Source organism: Bombus impatiens, unplaced genomic scaffold (assembly GCF_000188095.3).
Source record: "Bombus impatiens unplaced genomic scaffold, BIMP_2.2 scf_0155, whole genome shotgun sequence".
Classification (NCBI taxonomy): domain Eukaryota; kingdom Metazoa; phylum Arthropoda; class Insecta; order Hymenoptera; family Apidae; genus Bombus; species Bombus impatiens.
Genome location: NT_176574.1, coordinates 1,588,896 through 1,604,884, shown reverse-complemented (window position 1 = coordinate 1,604,884; position 15,989 = coordinate 1,588,896). Strand labels below are relative to the sequence as shown.

The window sequence follows — 15,989 nt, the reverse complement described above, 5'->3', positions numbered from 1 at the left end:
CTTTCGAACATAAGAAATCGATTAGATAACGACGAGTAAGATTTGCAAACAAATGTAAATGTAAAAAGGAATAAATCAAAAATTTTATGTAACAACGGATAAGATCTACGGGGAAGTGAATCGGTGAAAAATTAAGGAATGCAAAAAGTAGCGAACATTCGTTGAACCCCGTTCGTATAACCGAACGATGCAAATGAAGCAGCAGGTGCGCGAAGGATCTATTTGCAGGAGATACCTTGCTACGCAGTGACCCAATTAATAGCACTTAATTACTATCGTGGGACATGTGTAACGGCAGTGCGGTGCAGTTTTGCAATCTCCAAGAATTCGACTAGCCTAATTATCTATCTGTAGAACAACGCCGCTCATAGATAACCACTGATAACTGGAAAACGAATATGCGTGCATATTACTCCGTACGATATTTACATGCCACTGTTGACTCGCGATGTTTGTAATTATCTTGTTGATATCACCTTGTTCTGCATCCGATGATATCACTGAAACAAACACATAAGATGAGGCCTTGTTAGTTACGATTAACGATAACACCAAACGTTTGCAAATATCCGAATCTTGTGTGATCATCTGCTAATTATTATCGTTATTTCCAACCATTAACAACTGCAACCAGTTAACAATATTTCAAAGTAAACGTAAAAGATATATGTTTTATGTGACGCGTAGCTATAACAAAGTCGAACGAAGATCGTTTCGCGCGATTTTCGCGAAACTGCGTGATACGATCTGCTCGATCACCTTCCTTTAGTTTAAAAACTAAACCCAACAGGGATTATGCAAGAACACGATCGAATCAGTCGGATGAGAGGCAGAAAAAGTACGATGAAAGGAACGGACGAAGGAATGTCCGACGAACGCCGATTTACAAACGTACAGGGTGTAAAGCGAAAAATTGGATGCGATATCTGTATCCTGAAATTTATACATTTTATACATTTTATATATATAAAATTGGACGATACAATTGCAATTTGAAAGGATATCCTGATTGAACGTGGTGTTGCAAATCCTTTGTCAATAACACGTATTTCAATGAATATTTTAATTAAAGCTAAAAGTTTCAAAACAAAGGCGAATGTTCGTCGTTGTAGCATTATTTATGTACGTACACGTCTGTATAAGTATGATTTATTAATACAAACATATACGACAGGTGAAAAACATATTTTTAAATAAATTCTATCTAGAGAAATGTTCCATCCTAGCTTATACTTATAGAATTTACATCGCAACGTAACTATAAAATATCTTAAATATTACTGATTTGCAATTCATAACGTAATGTGTTATTCGACATCGATCTTCCGACGGTGTAACATTCACACGCACGAGGTATGTTTTCAGTTGTTCGTGACTGTGCGTTTTATGGCGAATTAAAAGAACGTTAGCCGAATCAAGCTGTTTTATAATGTTCCAATGGTCAAATAAGTTACAATCGGTATAAGCTTCGAAAGAATTACGGTATAGTTGCATGGGTACAAAATACAGTAATATAAAATTGCGAGATTAATTTAATTTTACACACAGACGCGTGTATGAAATCATAGAATGTTCTTGTTCAAATTATTTGTTTTTCGCATAGAATATTTCGGATCTCATCCAGTAGACTTTAATTTACGCTGGTACAACAGTACGTCATTGGAATACGTAAAATATACCAGTAGTTAAGTTTATAATTGTGATAACTTATCTGAGTAACGCAAGCGCGGCATTGAAATTCTTTGAAATAAGAAAATGTACTTTGCAATACGTCTATAACCATTTTTCCTAAAGTATATTCAAGTATGTTGATACGTTGTACTACCGACAAAGGTGATTAGAAATGACAGAAAATAGGTTCGATGTAAAGTAAGGATATCAGTTGCAGTGAAAAAAACCAAAATACTGAAAACTGAGAACATAATCACGTTCCTGCCATGATAATCGTATCATCTAACACACCTATCGTGTATAAATACATCACTTTCGTGTATCTAGATAGCTAATTGCATGTCAAATTCTCAAATTCGTATCAATAATCCTATTTAACGTTTCCCATTTACTTCGCTACAACGATGATAATTAGACGGCGGATATTTATGCAAATTCGTATTCTCAGGAATATCATTTAAAAAAACGGAACCCAAACAGGTAATCATCTTATTTATAATTTTAAATATAAGTATTATATTTTTAATATTTTTTCGCATGTTATTTATATTTCATCGCTTTTGTACCTTCGAATTTCATAAAAACCACTGTCTAATAATAATCTTCGTCAATTTCCTATTTAATCTAATTCAAAATTGCAAAGGAGTTCGTTGTCCAATATAGTATCCCTTTTTTCTGGCTCCAGTTTAGTTTCCCTGGCACAAACTACCGATATCTACGCCTCCGCGAAATTTAATTGCGCATCGGCCGTTCCCCACAAAGATCGTAGATCCTTCTACGCCGCCTAAGATCCCAGTTACGTTACAAAAGACAAGATGACCAGAAACGTAATTACATCCGTGGTAAATGTAGTTACATCGGACCGCTTCGTGGTAATTACAACATCTTGTCCGTCGAATCTGTGTTGGTTGATTGGTTGGCTGGAAAGGTTGGTAACGTTAAAATCGGCACGATCCGTTAGAGGAGCGCGCGCGTAGGATACATTAACCTGCGACATGTCAAGGATACGAAGTCCGAGACTACGCCTCGCGATCGCAGGTATCCTGGCCCGCAGGACCATACGATACGAAACAGATACGGATTCCGTTTTGAATGAGTTTTTGAGTGGGGCTACGATGATGAACAGACTGGAGGTGGAGGAGGTGAGAAAGGAGGGATCCGCGTGTCGATTGGGGGGAGGACAGCAGTGGAGAACAGCGATATATGAAGGCGAAACCCGCGCTCCGCAGACTCAATAGCCCAGAGACTCCACGTGTTGTACCGTCGAACATCGCGAACCAGTGCGCCACCACCGTGAAACAGACATTTTTCTCTTTTTTTTTTTTATTCTCGTCTTTCCTTCCGCTTCGCTTCATTAAGCCACGGAATCCTCGTCTTCGATCGTTTTGCCACGCTTTTTTACCGTGTTCGAGTTTCCCGTTACGCCGGATAAAACACCGCGATAGTCGTAGCCGGCGATCGAGGTGATAAGTTGTTACCATTGTCTTCTTATTTCGAAAGGATCCTTTGTCTTTAGACGAGGGGGAGAGAAAGGTTGGAAGAGGGGGAGAGAGAGAGAGAGAGAGAGAGGGAAGATTGTTTCTTGTGACCGGTGATCGGTGATCGATATTCTCGGGAAATGGTAGCTAGCTTCCGATGAGAGAACAATCCGCTGCTGACGTTCGTTTGTTGTGAAGAACGAGAACCGGGGTGGTAGATCGAAGGGTACGCTGTTGCTTCTTTGTTCGACCGTCTTGCCTGCGATATCGAGAGGAAAATGGGCAAGGGTTGGAAAGGTATGTCGTTTATTAACATCTTAGAAAAGCGATGGCGAATCGAGCACTAGTCACGCGTCGAAATTGATAAAAATCGATATAGAATTTCGAATGAACTAAACGAAAAGCTAGTTTGATGCGCGTCGACAAAATTTCGTAGCTTGCTAAAATTGACACCCGCGCCATCAATCTATCGTCGTTGTTTTAAGATATAATCTAATCGCTATGTGAATTACGACGTAACGCGCTGGTGTTGTATCTCTCTCCATTCGCCATTTGTTTCTAAAGGAATAATAGTAATAGTTAATTGAATAGATTACATGAATCACAAAGATCTATCGCCCAATCAGAAAGGATTAGATTGTAAAATTTACACTCTAACTTTATCTATTTCGGTATATGATTCGCGATAAATTTAAATTCTCATTAGTAAGACGAGCAATGTACAGGATGATCGTAGAAGAAAATATATTTTCCAACGATCGTCAATGATTCTTTGATAAATGTGCGCTTCTGGATAGTGCTTCCAACTATGCCGATAGTTCGCACGCATATGGGCGATATCTCCGTCTGTTGGTTCAATAATAAATTGATTTGGTTCGTTCGATAATAAATAATAAATTACACAGGAAACGTTTGTGTCGTTTCAGGATACACTGATCGTTACAAAGGAATTTTAATCGGTCCTTATTTTTTGCATATTTTGATATCTAGCGCCGATACGTAACAAAATTTTCTCGCCACTGCCATTTCTTACTTTTACTGCACGTACTTTCTTTTCGTTATTTTACCGGCGAAAAATATGCATTCGTGTGTTTTTATTTTAATTTAATAATGGTAATAATGGTAATGTTTATAATGTAAAATGGAACTTCGAAAGCGACAAATATCTTTGCAGTTTTTTAAATGCAAATTGCAGTACGTACAGTTACCTTAGAATATAATTAGGTTTCTTTATATGAAATCGCGGTATCATTATGTCGTGGTATCCATTATGTCAATTACGTAATGACAATTTAGCGTGTATTGTGATCGTAATATCTTGTAGCTCAACGTAATATTCGTCCAACGATAATCACAAAAACAGAATTTCAACGATGTCGTCCCACTGAAAACTTTTCGCGCATTCTGTTTACACCTTTCCCTTTGTTTTATAGAACGCAGCGGCTTTGCGCCATCTGTCTCATTGACTTCTGTTGCATAATTACTCTCCCCTCTCCGTTAACAAAAAAAAAAGAAAAGAAAAGAAAAAAGAAAGAAAGAACAGAAAGGTAACGAAAAGAAAGAAAGGAAAGCAAACAAGTACAAAAACGTCGGCACAATGAGTTAAAATTATTCATACCTGTATTCGAATGATCGATACACCAGCAGACAAGAAGACGGGATTTCTTTTGTTAAAGATAACAATCATCGCGACGTATGCTTAAAAAGACGACACCGACAATGACGAATATTCACTTGTGTTCGCGCTCATTTCTTGAATACACTACGAGATTTGACGTTTCAATAAAGACGGACAGTGAGAAACGTCTTCCATGTCTTTTCATGCGTTATTTAATTACCAACAAAATGTTACAACGAGAATGCAAAAATGTTGCTCGACGATGTAATCCGAATGGTCACACGTTATTTTCTTCTTCTTCTTGTTGGTTCTGTCCAGGCATGAAAGATTTCGTCGGCCTCGAAGAGGTGATGAAGTTCGAGTTTCTGTTGAAGCTGTTCGCCGAAACCTTGGGAACGTTTCTTCTGGTGCTGATCGGCTGTGCATCCTGTATCACGTGGACCGCGGACAATCCTCCGACGGTGGTACACATCGCGTTCACCTTTGGTCTGGCTGTCGCCAGCTTAGCTCACGTAAGTCACGTGTTCGATACATAATTATTAATACTCTGCTAGGAAAGATAACGAGCCCCGACCGACTCGACAAACAAAATTAACTGTTACCGCACCGAGAGCCGTGATATAACTTTCATTTCATGATTTCGCGTTAAATTACATGCAATGGTATAAAAAGTACCGAATATTTTCGAAAGATTGAAAAGTAAGATTGGTAGAGGCATATTTTTAAATAATTAAGGAACATAAATAGCCGGAATAACTTAGTCCATTACGTTAAAACAGAATATTTAACGTTTTTCAGCGCTGATAGTGTTGCTAATTATCAAAGTCGTTGATAAGATTTGCTCGATATGAACACTAGTTTAGCAAGGTAATTTGGCCTCTCGAACGCAGAACAATTTGATAAGATCTATCAAATTTTTCAGTGAAAATGTTTATCTTATGAAACGGTAATAATTCGATTTACCTGACAAAATAAGTAATTTTACCAAAGAGATTTAAAACTCTTTCGAACCTCCCCGCGTCTTATCGTGGTTTTAACACATCTCTCCTTTACTTTGTTCTGTCGTTTACTTATAAAATGTGAAACAGTAAAAACTTTGAAACTTTCGCATAAATTGATTAATACGAAGAAAGATAAATAATGATTTGCCGAAATTTCGGCAGCCCACGCGCTCTCCAGTTTTCCTCGTGGTGAGTATTACTCACGTGATAAATCGTTTGCCACCTCGCATTTATCTGATTTCATTGAATGGACAAAAGTAATCGTGTTCTCCACTCGTCCCATAAGAATCATGTACTTGGAGCACACGGTGGTGGGGAAGAGAAAGAAAGGGGGGACTCCATTCACCTTACTAAAACGTCACGCCAGGTGAGGTTTGACGAACGGACCGTTTCCACTGCTCTCACTATCGTTCGTTCATTCGTACGCGATGCTTCTTTTTTTTCAGTCGATTAGCAAATTGAGAATTAATTTGTTTGGTCGATAAGTCCGCACGTGCAAATTATTCATCGTTGAAATCGAAAGCGATCGGGCAAGGTCTTAAAGTTTTACGATCGATTTTATATTTCGTTTTCTGTTAAATCGATCGCACTGTTTTACAAATTATCAAGAATTAGTTGAACTCTTGAGATTTCATGACCGTACTTTTCGTTTGGCTTGAAAACAATTTTATGAGTTTGCCGATCGTTAGAAATTGTTATGGGCGAAAAGAAAAGATCTTTTAAAAGTTTGAATATTATTCCGGATAAAACGGTAGAGATTCTTCGTGAAAGTAAATGATCCCTGAGATCAATTCAATTGAACGCGGAGATCAAAGACCGGCGAAAAATTATATTGCAGTATGTAATAAGCTTTCGTTAAAATCTCTTTATCGATTAACCCAGAAAGTAAGATAATATTTGAAGTAAAAGCTAAAATGGCTCAATAATTGGATATGTACAAGTATAATTAAGAGATTCGATCTGAAAAAAGATCGCGTTAAATATTTACTTTCTGTTCGTATTACATACGTATTTCTTAAATATTCCGCGTAGAATCGTCGTGCAATGATTCGTATCACGAAGATTCGGGTGTAAAAAGTTTTATCGTTTACGATCGGACGTTGTTCTTGCATTTGCCAAGCAGATGGCCCGGAAAATGTTTATGCACCGTGTTCCGTCGATGCACTCGCCACCAACGTCCCTCAAGTTCGCCAGTTACGAACTTTCTTTCCCCCTCGGTACTGACCTACTAAAAACGATGCATGTTCGACACACGTTTTTCACCGGGTGCACCACTGTGTCTTCAGATCGACTGCCTCCAAACTTGTCTCCTCTATATTAAATTACATCCAGACCATCTTTCTTCTCCTATCAAGAGTTTTACTCCTTTTCTTTTCCTTTTCTTTATCTACGTTCTGTTTTTTTTTTTTTTTTTTTTTTTTTTTTTTTTTTAAATAAAACTCGCTTATGAGAAGCCAAATAATAATCACCGTGCGGATTACTTTTTATTAAGAAATTTTAATCATGTATTTTCTCGTAAAAATAGGTGTTTATGAAGTACATAAATCGTTATTATGCAATATTATCGAATCACCTTTTATTTTTATCTCCATCTTGTAAATTATATTGCACCATAAATTTTTAGATTTAATCAATTCTTTTTATTTTTATTACACGCATCTGCATCGATCAACGATAACAACTACAATTCTTTTCACAACTTTTTGTAACTTCGTTCCTTGTACGATCTCTTCTCACAAGAATTATTTAAGAAGTTTCGCGTAAAAACGTTAAATGTTCGAAAACCAACGCGTTCAAATCTCTCGTATATTTGCCTGGTTTTCATCACGAAGGAAAGCTAATAATTTAATGTTTCCTGAAAATTCTCTAGACATCTTTCGACTGGCAATTTATTGTTTGTTCGGAAAAAGTGTAACGGTTATTGTTGATCGACTGGAGAAGAAAATAGGTCAGACGTTGGTTGCAAGTAGCAGACAGCAGAGTAGAGAAGTTGAAGCGTAAAGTACCGAAGCGAACAACCCGGCGAGCAACATTTTATCGTAACATGTGCCATTAAACGAAGTAAATCTTTTTTAAACGTGACTTATTTTCTCTTTCGGAACATTATTTTCCTCTCTGCTCAATGCCAACTTTCGCAACTCGTTTCAATCTCCATACCAGCAAAGACAATTCGACGATAAATTTCACGCATCTCTGACCCGTCCCTCGATATCCGAATATTTCTCATTTTTCAAATTGAATTCTGCAATGAGAATCTCTCGTGCTCAAAAAATGAAACGTTATCGCTAATTTCTGTAATTTAGTTTCCTTCTGAGTGATAATTTTAACGATAAAAGCCAAGATAAATATGGTACACGAAAATCGACGATGCAAAACTAGACTATACTCGTCGCAATCTGTTCTGAATTGAAACGAATTCGTTCAATCTGGCAGAGACGAAAAGCAAATTTTTCATAAAACACAATGAAAGTTGAAAAATTGTAATATGTGGTACACGAATGGTACACGAACAGGTTGATTGCCGTGCAAATTTCATATATATATATTTTCTTTTTTAGGATCTGTGATAGATCGAAATATACCACATCGTAACGTTTAATTTTTGCGAAATACGTTCTATTTGCCTACTTTCTTTCGACAATGTTATCTAAATCATTCAAATTGTTGGAAATTTAGTCCACGAAATTTGTTGCCAGTCCATGGAATTTATCTTATCTTAATCGTTCTAAAAAATTTAGTGACCTGAATCACCGATGGTCACCGTGGTAGTGAACGTGTTAAAAGTATCGATAATTCTAAGAAGCATCGACGAGGGATAAACCCGGCGTGTTAACGTAGTCGTTTAACTAGGCGTAGGTAGGTTGGGCACGTGGGAAGCAGCTGGGTCCACGAAATCAGCAATTTGTGAATTCGATTCCTTTCTGAAGCGTTTAGCAACCAGACTGCCTGTCTCTTTCTCCTTCTCCGGTTCGATCTTCACCGGAAGGCATGAACTACAAACGAACAGGCTCTCCTGGCCGCGAACACGCGCCTCCAACCACACGCAGGTCGAACCTTACTCCACATTCATTAACATTTCAAAAAAAGAAAGAAAGAAAGGAAAAGATCATTCAAGCAAGGAACAGATCAAGCGAGCATGCGTCTCAATGGCTGACATCGAGTTCTCTGCGAGATCTGTCATTACGAGGATTTAGAATAAAGCTAGTTCGCGTAACCGTCAGTCTATATTACATAATAATCGAGTCTATAATGGTTCGTTCAGAAAGAATGATAAATTTAGATCGATCAAATGTCGTTCGGCGTGTTCCTTTTAAGAATCTATTCAACAAAGGAACCGTACATCGTCTACTGTACAGTGTCTATTGGACGTATATTTTGTCATTTAAAAATACACTTTCAGTCGTAATTTAGAAATACGATACACCAAACGTATAATCTCAGACGGGTGACTTGTAACAAACTCAAAATTTCACACTGTCTAAAGAAATAGAGACTGCGGATTTTTCTGCAAATTCATATTTGTGAGAATGTAATTTAAAAGAGCAAAACCTCGCTAGAGAATTGTTTTACCTATGAAATTTTTACCTGTGTAATTTTGTATTTTCAAATTTCCTACGAATGCATAAAAATTCGCAGTCTAGATACGTACGTTTAAAAACACTTCAAAAGATCTTCTTTCACTTTTTCAAATATTTCTTTCCGACTTGTTTTACTTGGGAACGTAATGCGGTGTAACTCGAGCTAAGCCAGCGAATCACTCGCCGATCGAATTATCAATTCAGTCTCTTCTTCTTTATCTTCTGGCTTTCCTGTGCTACGGTACGGAACGACGATCGAACTAGTGGATACTTTGAAGTATTTTGCGGTTAGACCATCCTTAGTTCAGGTAGTCGGGGTCTGTCGGTATTTACCCGTCTGCGTTTACTCTTGCGACGTTAACGAGTAAATGGAAGCGAACGGGTAAACGGCAACGTATAAACGACATTAATCGAACACTTTAAGGGTACTTTAATATATACAATCTCGTACATTCGTTTTTGCTTCGTTTTTCCATTATGCGAAAGAAAAAGTGATATACACTTCAAATACTCATTTTTACAAATTTATAAACGTAAAGAGTGTGGCAACTTTTTAATGAAGTTAAATTATATTAAATTACATCGTGGAACATTTTATACCTCGACCAATCAGTTTCCATTCTGCGATCATTTATCACAATTATATTCACGACTTTGCCGCGTATAAATATAATTCATATAAATTTGAAACATTAACACGCATTACCTATGTATGTCCTTTATTGCCTATTCTCTCGTTGTCAGCAATGTACACTCATATAAATATCTAATGACAAATATAATCCATAAGTCGTATGCATCGACTATCGCTATTGCCAAATAACACGTGATTACGATACGAAAAAATCTACGATGGCTACAAATTTATATTTGTACTTCTGCACTTATATAATTTTTTATTTATCAATTCTGTATTTATGTAATTTTTGTAGCCACGCGAGAGTATTATACTTAAAAATGATACGAAATTTCACATACCTGAATCTAATTAATTAATATGTACACGCGTTATGACAAACACAATGGTGTACGAATATTTCTTGTAGCCACTGTATATCGACACGAAGAAATCACTATTTGTTATTAGATTAACAGGCACAAGTACGCGTCCAATTTCCTTCTAACCCGATGTAAGTTTCTCCAGGTGGTATAAAAATGTCATACAACCGAGCTAACGGTAAGGCGGTACAAAAAGGCAAAAATATTTTTATACGCAGAGTCTGGCGCGTGTGCAACGCCTTTTACGCATACGCGTTACGTATGCACACGCGTGTATTCCGTTTTACACGTGACGTTGGTTGATCTCAGAAAGCCGCCGGCACGTTGGTAGAAGGGTAAATAAGGCCGCTGATTCGCCCAAGGGGATCTAACTCTCTGGATGGTGCAATTCTGCCCTGAAGGCTCCGACAACCTACTCGAGACCGCTGACTCGCCTCGAACCTCCGATCGGACTAATGTGGCTCTTGTTCTGTCTCTTTTAATACTTTATTTTCCGACAGCCTGCACGCTGCAGATACGCCTATTTATAATCCTCTGTGTCGTTCCTCTATGTATTTTACTTCGTCGCGTGTTATCTCGCAAGGAAAGGTCACAGTCGTTGGGTCATCGATTTTGATAACATTTTTCATAATCGTCAATAATTTTTTCATAATTTTCGTCAATATTTATTATTTGGCAAGATATTAAAAGCGATCAGTCCATATTGTGGACACAATCAATTTCTATTAATTCTGAGTTCACGGGGTGGACGTTGCTCGCTTTAATAGCATTTTTATACACGACGATGGAGATCGTACATCAACCGTAGAAATTATTCCGCCACGTTGTATTCCCTATTGTCAAATTCAGAAAAGTCAACCAAAGTTTCACAAACCAGCGGCGAATTCTGAATCAGAGAAGATGCAACGAAGATACGTTTTTTTAAAGAAGATATTCTTGGTACGCGATAAAATTAATATTCGATAGATCAATTTTTTTTTTAACGTTCACCAAGTATGTCCGCCGGATAATGTGATAATATTTTGTTGAAAATACTTGTGTCTGCATCATCCTGTATATTGTATTTATATAATGTAACGCAATGGCAGTAAATTTAAAGAGAAGGAAAAAGACTAACAAAAAGCTGAAGGAAGATATTACAAAATAAAAGAACATGAATATATAAGCACATCCGCGGAAAACAAGTTACAAAAGGGAGAAAAAAAGAATTTATTGATCGTGAGAGATCTGAATTCGTGATAGAGTAATTCGAGAACCTATCAGTCTACCACGTTTTTTTTGTTATAAAAGAATGTTTATTTACCACATAAATTACAAGATCGTAGCAGCGTTTCGACTGCGCATTCAGCTGTTCGCATGATGCTAAAAAAGAAATTCACAGGCACGTAAGCCATTACAGTTCGCTCTACATTACATCGGTATTACACGAAAGAAAAGTACGCAAATAAACATATCAATATGATGAACTCATGGGTCAGACTTACCACCTTCACTGTCACAGCTATTTTCATTCGTTCGTTATCGTTGCCCGACGCGTTATACATATTTAGTCGGTACATTCCTTCGGTTTCGTAATTGTTATTTACATAATTTCATTTTCGGTTGGGTGTACTTTTGCGTTCGATCTTCCTCTGCTCGGACGGTGCTGATCTTTCTGTTTGTTTTTGGCTTTCTTCGATTTTTTGCCTCACTTTGGTTTGTCAATTAGTCCTTCGGCTTAGCAAATCGAAAGGGAACGCGGTATTTCGACGTTGGCAATTATCACGATTCTCACATTGTGGGACGTGGAATGGGTACAGTGAGTCACGCTGACTGAAAGAGACGAAGCGAGGATTTTCGATACGTAGGGCGTAGTGTAGCTATCGTTCTTTTCTTTCTTGCGCATTTACATACGTAAATTTAAATAAATTCCTTTTTTTTTCTTTTTACGTGACGCGTTTGACAATAAGAAAGGTCCGAAAAAGAACAAGCGAAAAGGATGAAAAAAATAAGGCACGAACGTCGAAGGTGTCGGCGATAATTTGAATGCAAATCATACGTTTACCGCCCTGCATTATGCGCCATTTGTCGCAAACGAACGAGGAGTTGTCAAAGAAGAAGACGTTAACATTGCATAATCATGTTGCAAAGCGTAGAATGAAAAATGTCGAGGATGATTCCACGGGATACGATCTCGACGCAGCTTCGCACATTTGCTTCGAGTTTTACGAGTCGTGCAATTAGTGAGACAACTCGAGGCGCATGGTAAAAATCCGAGACGAAACGGTTAAATTCGATTGGTTCTGCTTGATAATGAATCGTCATTGACGACAAATGTTGAGAAAAACGCCACTTATTAATCTTCCATCGCGACGATACGCGTGCGAGTACCCTGTTATGGACAAAGTAAGTGCCTACTTATGATTAATGCCCTATGCTGAAATCATTTTCACGTTTTCAGCGGATCTGCATGCTTTTACATAGCCGTTCGTGATTTTAACACGATCTGCATTTTCTCAAAAATTACGCGAATACCTCCAGAAAATACAATTTCGCTGGAAGATTTTTTAAATTCGTCGGTCTCGCGAGAAACGTCGCAACCGTAGTAAACCGATCTTGATCAAACTCTACAGACTCATAGTCTGACCAAAAATATTCGTCACGTATTTTTTCTTGCCTCGCATCTCGAACGTGAGAACAGCACTCAAATTTTAGGGTCGAAGACGTACGTTTTAAAATATCTCGAGAAATATTAGAGATAAAAGAATTACGTCAACGAAAGAATTTTGCGTTTTTTGAAAAATTGATATTACTGTATAGAAAGACTATAGAAAAATTCGTTTATATAAATAATATATCGAAAACTATAATTTTTTCACTGTTGTTAAAGCGTATTCAAACAAAATGTTATAGTTTCGTATGAACAAATAGAACTTCGTGAGTTGATTTGGAGCGCCATTTCAGATAGAAAATGCCTAATAAGTCTATGCCCATTCGCAGTCAGACCGCAAGGCAATATTGTACTTTACGCTGAATGTACATACAGCTGTAAAAAAAATGAAATGGCGTTATTCGCCATCCGGAGTATAAGAAATGTTTACACACTGTCACGTCAGATGAAACGAAAAGAGACACATAACGCGTAACACCTGCAACAACTAACCCAGGTAACGTCATCACGCGTGCATCAGATAAGCGATATTTCACTTGCGTAATTCGAGGCGTACACTCCTTAGCGAACAGCAGACCATCGTCAGGAGCTATCGTTTGTGACGTTTTAGATACCTCGTATATCGTTCACCTACCTGCCCCATGCGATGTCCGATGTACGTTGCGAGAACACGTTGATAATCCCTTAAAGCCATTTCTTAACGATATCATAGAACCGCCATGCGATGCGTGACCGCAAATTAATAAGCACGCTTCTATCCAAGACGGTAGAATTGACTAAGGTTTAAGCAACGCCTCGAGTGAAACATAGAAATTTAACGAACATTCATGGAGGACGATAATTTTACGTAGAATTCGTTGTGCCTCCTCGAATTTTGCAACTTTGTTGCGTGGACATTTTGAAAGAAATGCAGCACAATGGTCGAAATTAATTACTACCAATTTTCAGTTCTTTTCGTTTGCGTAAAAAACAACGCTTCCTTTACGACAGAATAATTAGCTAACTGCAACAGTTTATGATTTGTGACACGTTTATCGTTATGCGACTGGTAAAGCAAACGTCTTACGCACGTCCAGATCCGTTACGTAGAAACTTACATAAACTAGTTTCTAGATCTGGACTCCTGAATTTTTCTGATGATTCGATTAAGAATGCAAAAAAAAAAAGAAAACATAGAATGCTTCGTACGAAAGGATAATCGTGATACGTACGTGATTCCTTGTTTCGTTTGAAATTCGCGATAAAATCGATCCTGTCGTAACAGCTGTATATCCTTCGGCAAATATTAGAGTCATCTCGCTGGAGGTCTTTTCGGAGGCCTATGAGAGAGACCGCTCCCTCGTCTCGAGCTGTTGTGCAACGTGATCCAAGAGTGAAAGATCATTGTCCCGCATGATCGTACATAAACCTTGCAGCTCGTGTGCAAGTCGTGCACCCTAATTATGCGGGCAAGACCACCGTCATACTTTGCGAATTTTACGAAGTACGAGTTAGTTTCTCGTGCGAATACCTGGAATCTCTTGCACAATAGTTCGGTAATTAATAACATCGACGGATTCACGAACGACAAATCGACAAGTTGTAGATTGCCGTTTCAAAAACAATTCTTCCAATTTTACAATTGTTTCGTCGAACGTGACGATCGGCTGACTCGTAGCTCGCAAAATCTTCGCGTCGTACGTTACTCTGCTTGTAATTTGATTAATAATATCAGTCCAATCGTACGAAATAATTGTTATAATGAACGTTTACTATGACTGAATAACACGGTAATTAAACGATTTGTTCGAAGCTGTATGTACGTTGATCGTATTCAACAAGCTGAACGCGATAAAAGTTTCGCGCTCTGACAAGAAGTTCTGACGCAAATGGAACTTCTTACGAATAGCAAAAAAGAAGTACAAGATCAAAGGTTACAGCGTTCAGATTCGAAAGAAATCTGTCGAAACGTGCTTCGTTAATGATCTGATTAATATTCAAGACACGTACAAATTACGTGTTTACGCGTCTGAAACATATGATCGATCGAATACAGCTGGCAGTTACAGTTAAATGCGACACTCATGACATTACGATGGATTTCTATGTATCGTAATTTGTTTAAGAGAACGAGAACGGAGACAAATCCGTGAACGCTCGAGCAACGTATCCTCGGGCTGTGGGTCGTAGGTCACTACGTGGGTCACGAATCTCAATGAAGTAGAACATTTTATCTCATCTAAACAGTTAAACGGATTACATATACCGGTTAGAGACAATTTTCTCGTATTTTACTTGACGAACATCTTTCAATTTTCAATCCATCGAAACACGAGTGAAACAAGAATGCCGAATACATACCGAGACCGTTTATCCGAAAAACGAGATTTATTATTAAAGAATAACTTGATAAAGCTAAAGTTTCCTTGTATCTTCGTAACAATCCATCTGCGAAGGAAAGAAGCCGACGCGGTGCGTCAACCTCGTTTCAGCATCTCACGAGCCTTCGAAGTTCACAATTTTTCGCGTGTGCTCGTTTCTCGAACGTTGTTTCGCCACCGGTAAATCCCATCGTAAGTCTACGATATCTAGACGTTCTGCAGAATTAATAATTCAAGATTAATGCGAGATAAGCGGGTCGCGCGGTCCCGTGCACACCAAGAATCAGAAGACGTCGAGAAGGTATAAGAAGAGAAAAAAAAAAAGGAGGAAAAGAGGACGTACATGCATGAAAAGTTTTATCGAGGCGGGAGCTGCCGAATAAAAGCCGGAGTTCGTTTATTGCTCTTCTTGGAACAACCGAGTGCAGCGTTGGACGAAGGACGCGCCGGTGCTCGATGAAAAGTTGAAGCAACACTTTCCCCTTTGTAGGTTCGCGCGTCTACGAACGTCACTTCGCGCTTGTTGGCGAGCCATGATGAGCCGCGTATTAATTAAAATCGCACGAGATGGGACTCTTTTCATTCGGCACAAGGCCTCTGTCCCTCGGGGACGTGAAATTAATTTTCACAAGAG

General features: G+C 38.2%; 2 protein-coding genes and 1 long non-coding RNA gene across 5 annotated transcripts in view; 2 read left to right on the top strand and 1 right to left on the bottom strand.

Annotated features, from left to right (window-relative positions):
- Positions 1-15,989, top strand: part of LOC100745773 (aquaporin AQPAn.G) — a 34,259-nt gene that overhangs the window by 12,209 nt on the left and 6,061 nt on the right. For 2 of the 3 annotated variants that reach the window (XM_003487486.4, XM_012382557.3), the window contains exon 3: positions 5,086-5,279. In XM_003487486.4, the coding sequence (XP_003487534.1) occupies positions 5,086-5,279 (194 nt within the window). Of the gene's footprint in view, positions 1-2,882; positions 3,447-5,085; positions 5,280-15,989 lie in introns of those variants that run through there. The other variant, XM_003487485.4, reaches the window with a different exon arrangement.
- LOC100745405 (translocation protein SEC62) overlaps positions 8,649-15,989 on the top strand; it is a 30,822-nt gene continuing 23,481 nt past the window's right edge. The window contains exon 1 of the mRNA XM_012382556.3: positions 8,649-8,652. The gene's annotated coding sequence lies outside the window, so the exon portion shown is untranslated. The remainder of the gene's footprint in view (positions 8,653-15,989) is intronic.
- On the bottom strand, positions 9,757-11,597 carry LOC117151369. The gene is made up of 2 exons (XR_004461235.1): positions 10,325-11,597; positions 9,757-10,112 (listed from the first exon to the last, which is right to left on the bottom strand). It is a non-coding gene; the product is annotated as an uncharacterized LOC117151369 (long non-coding RNA).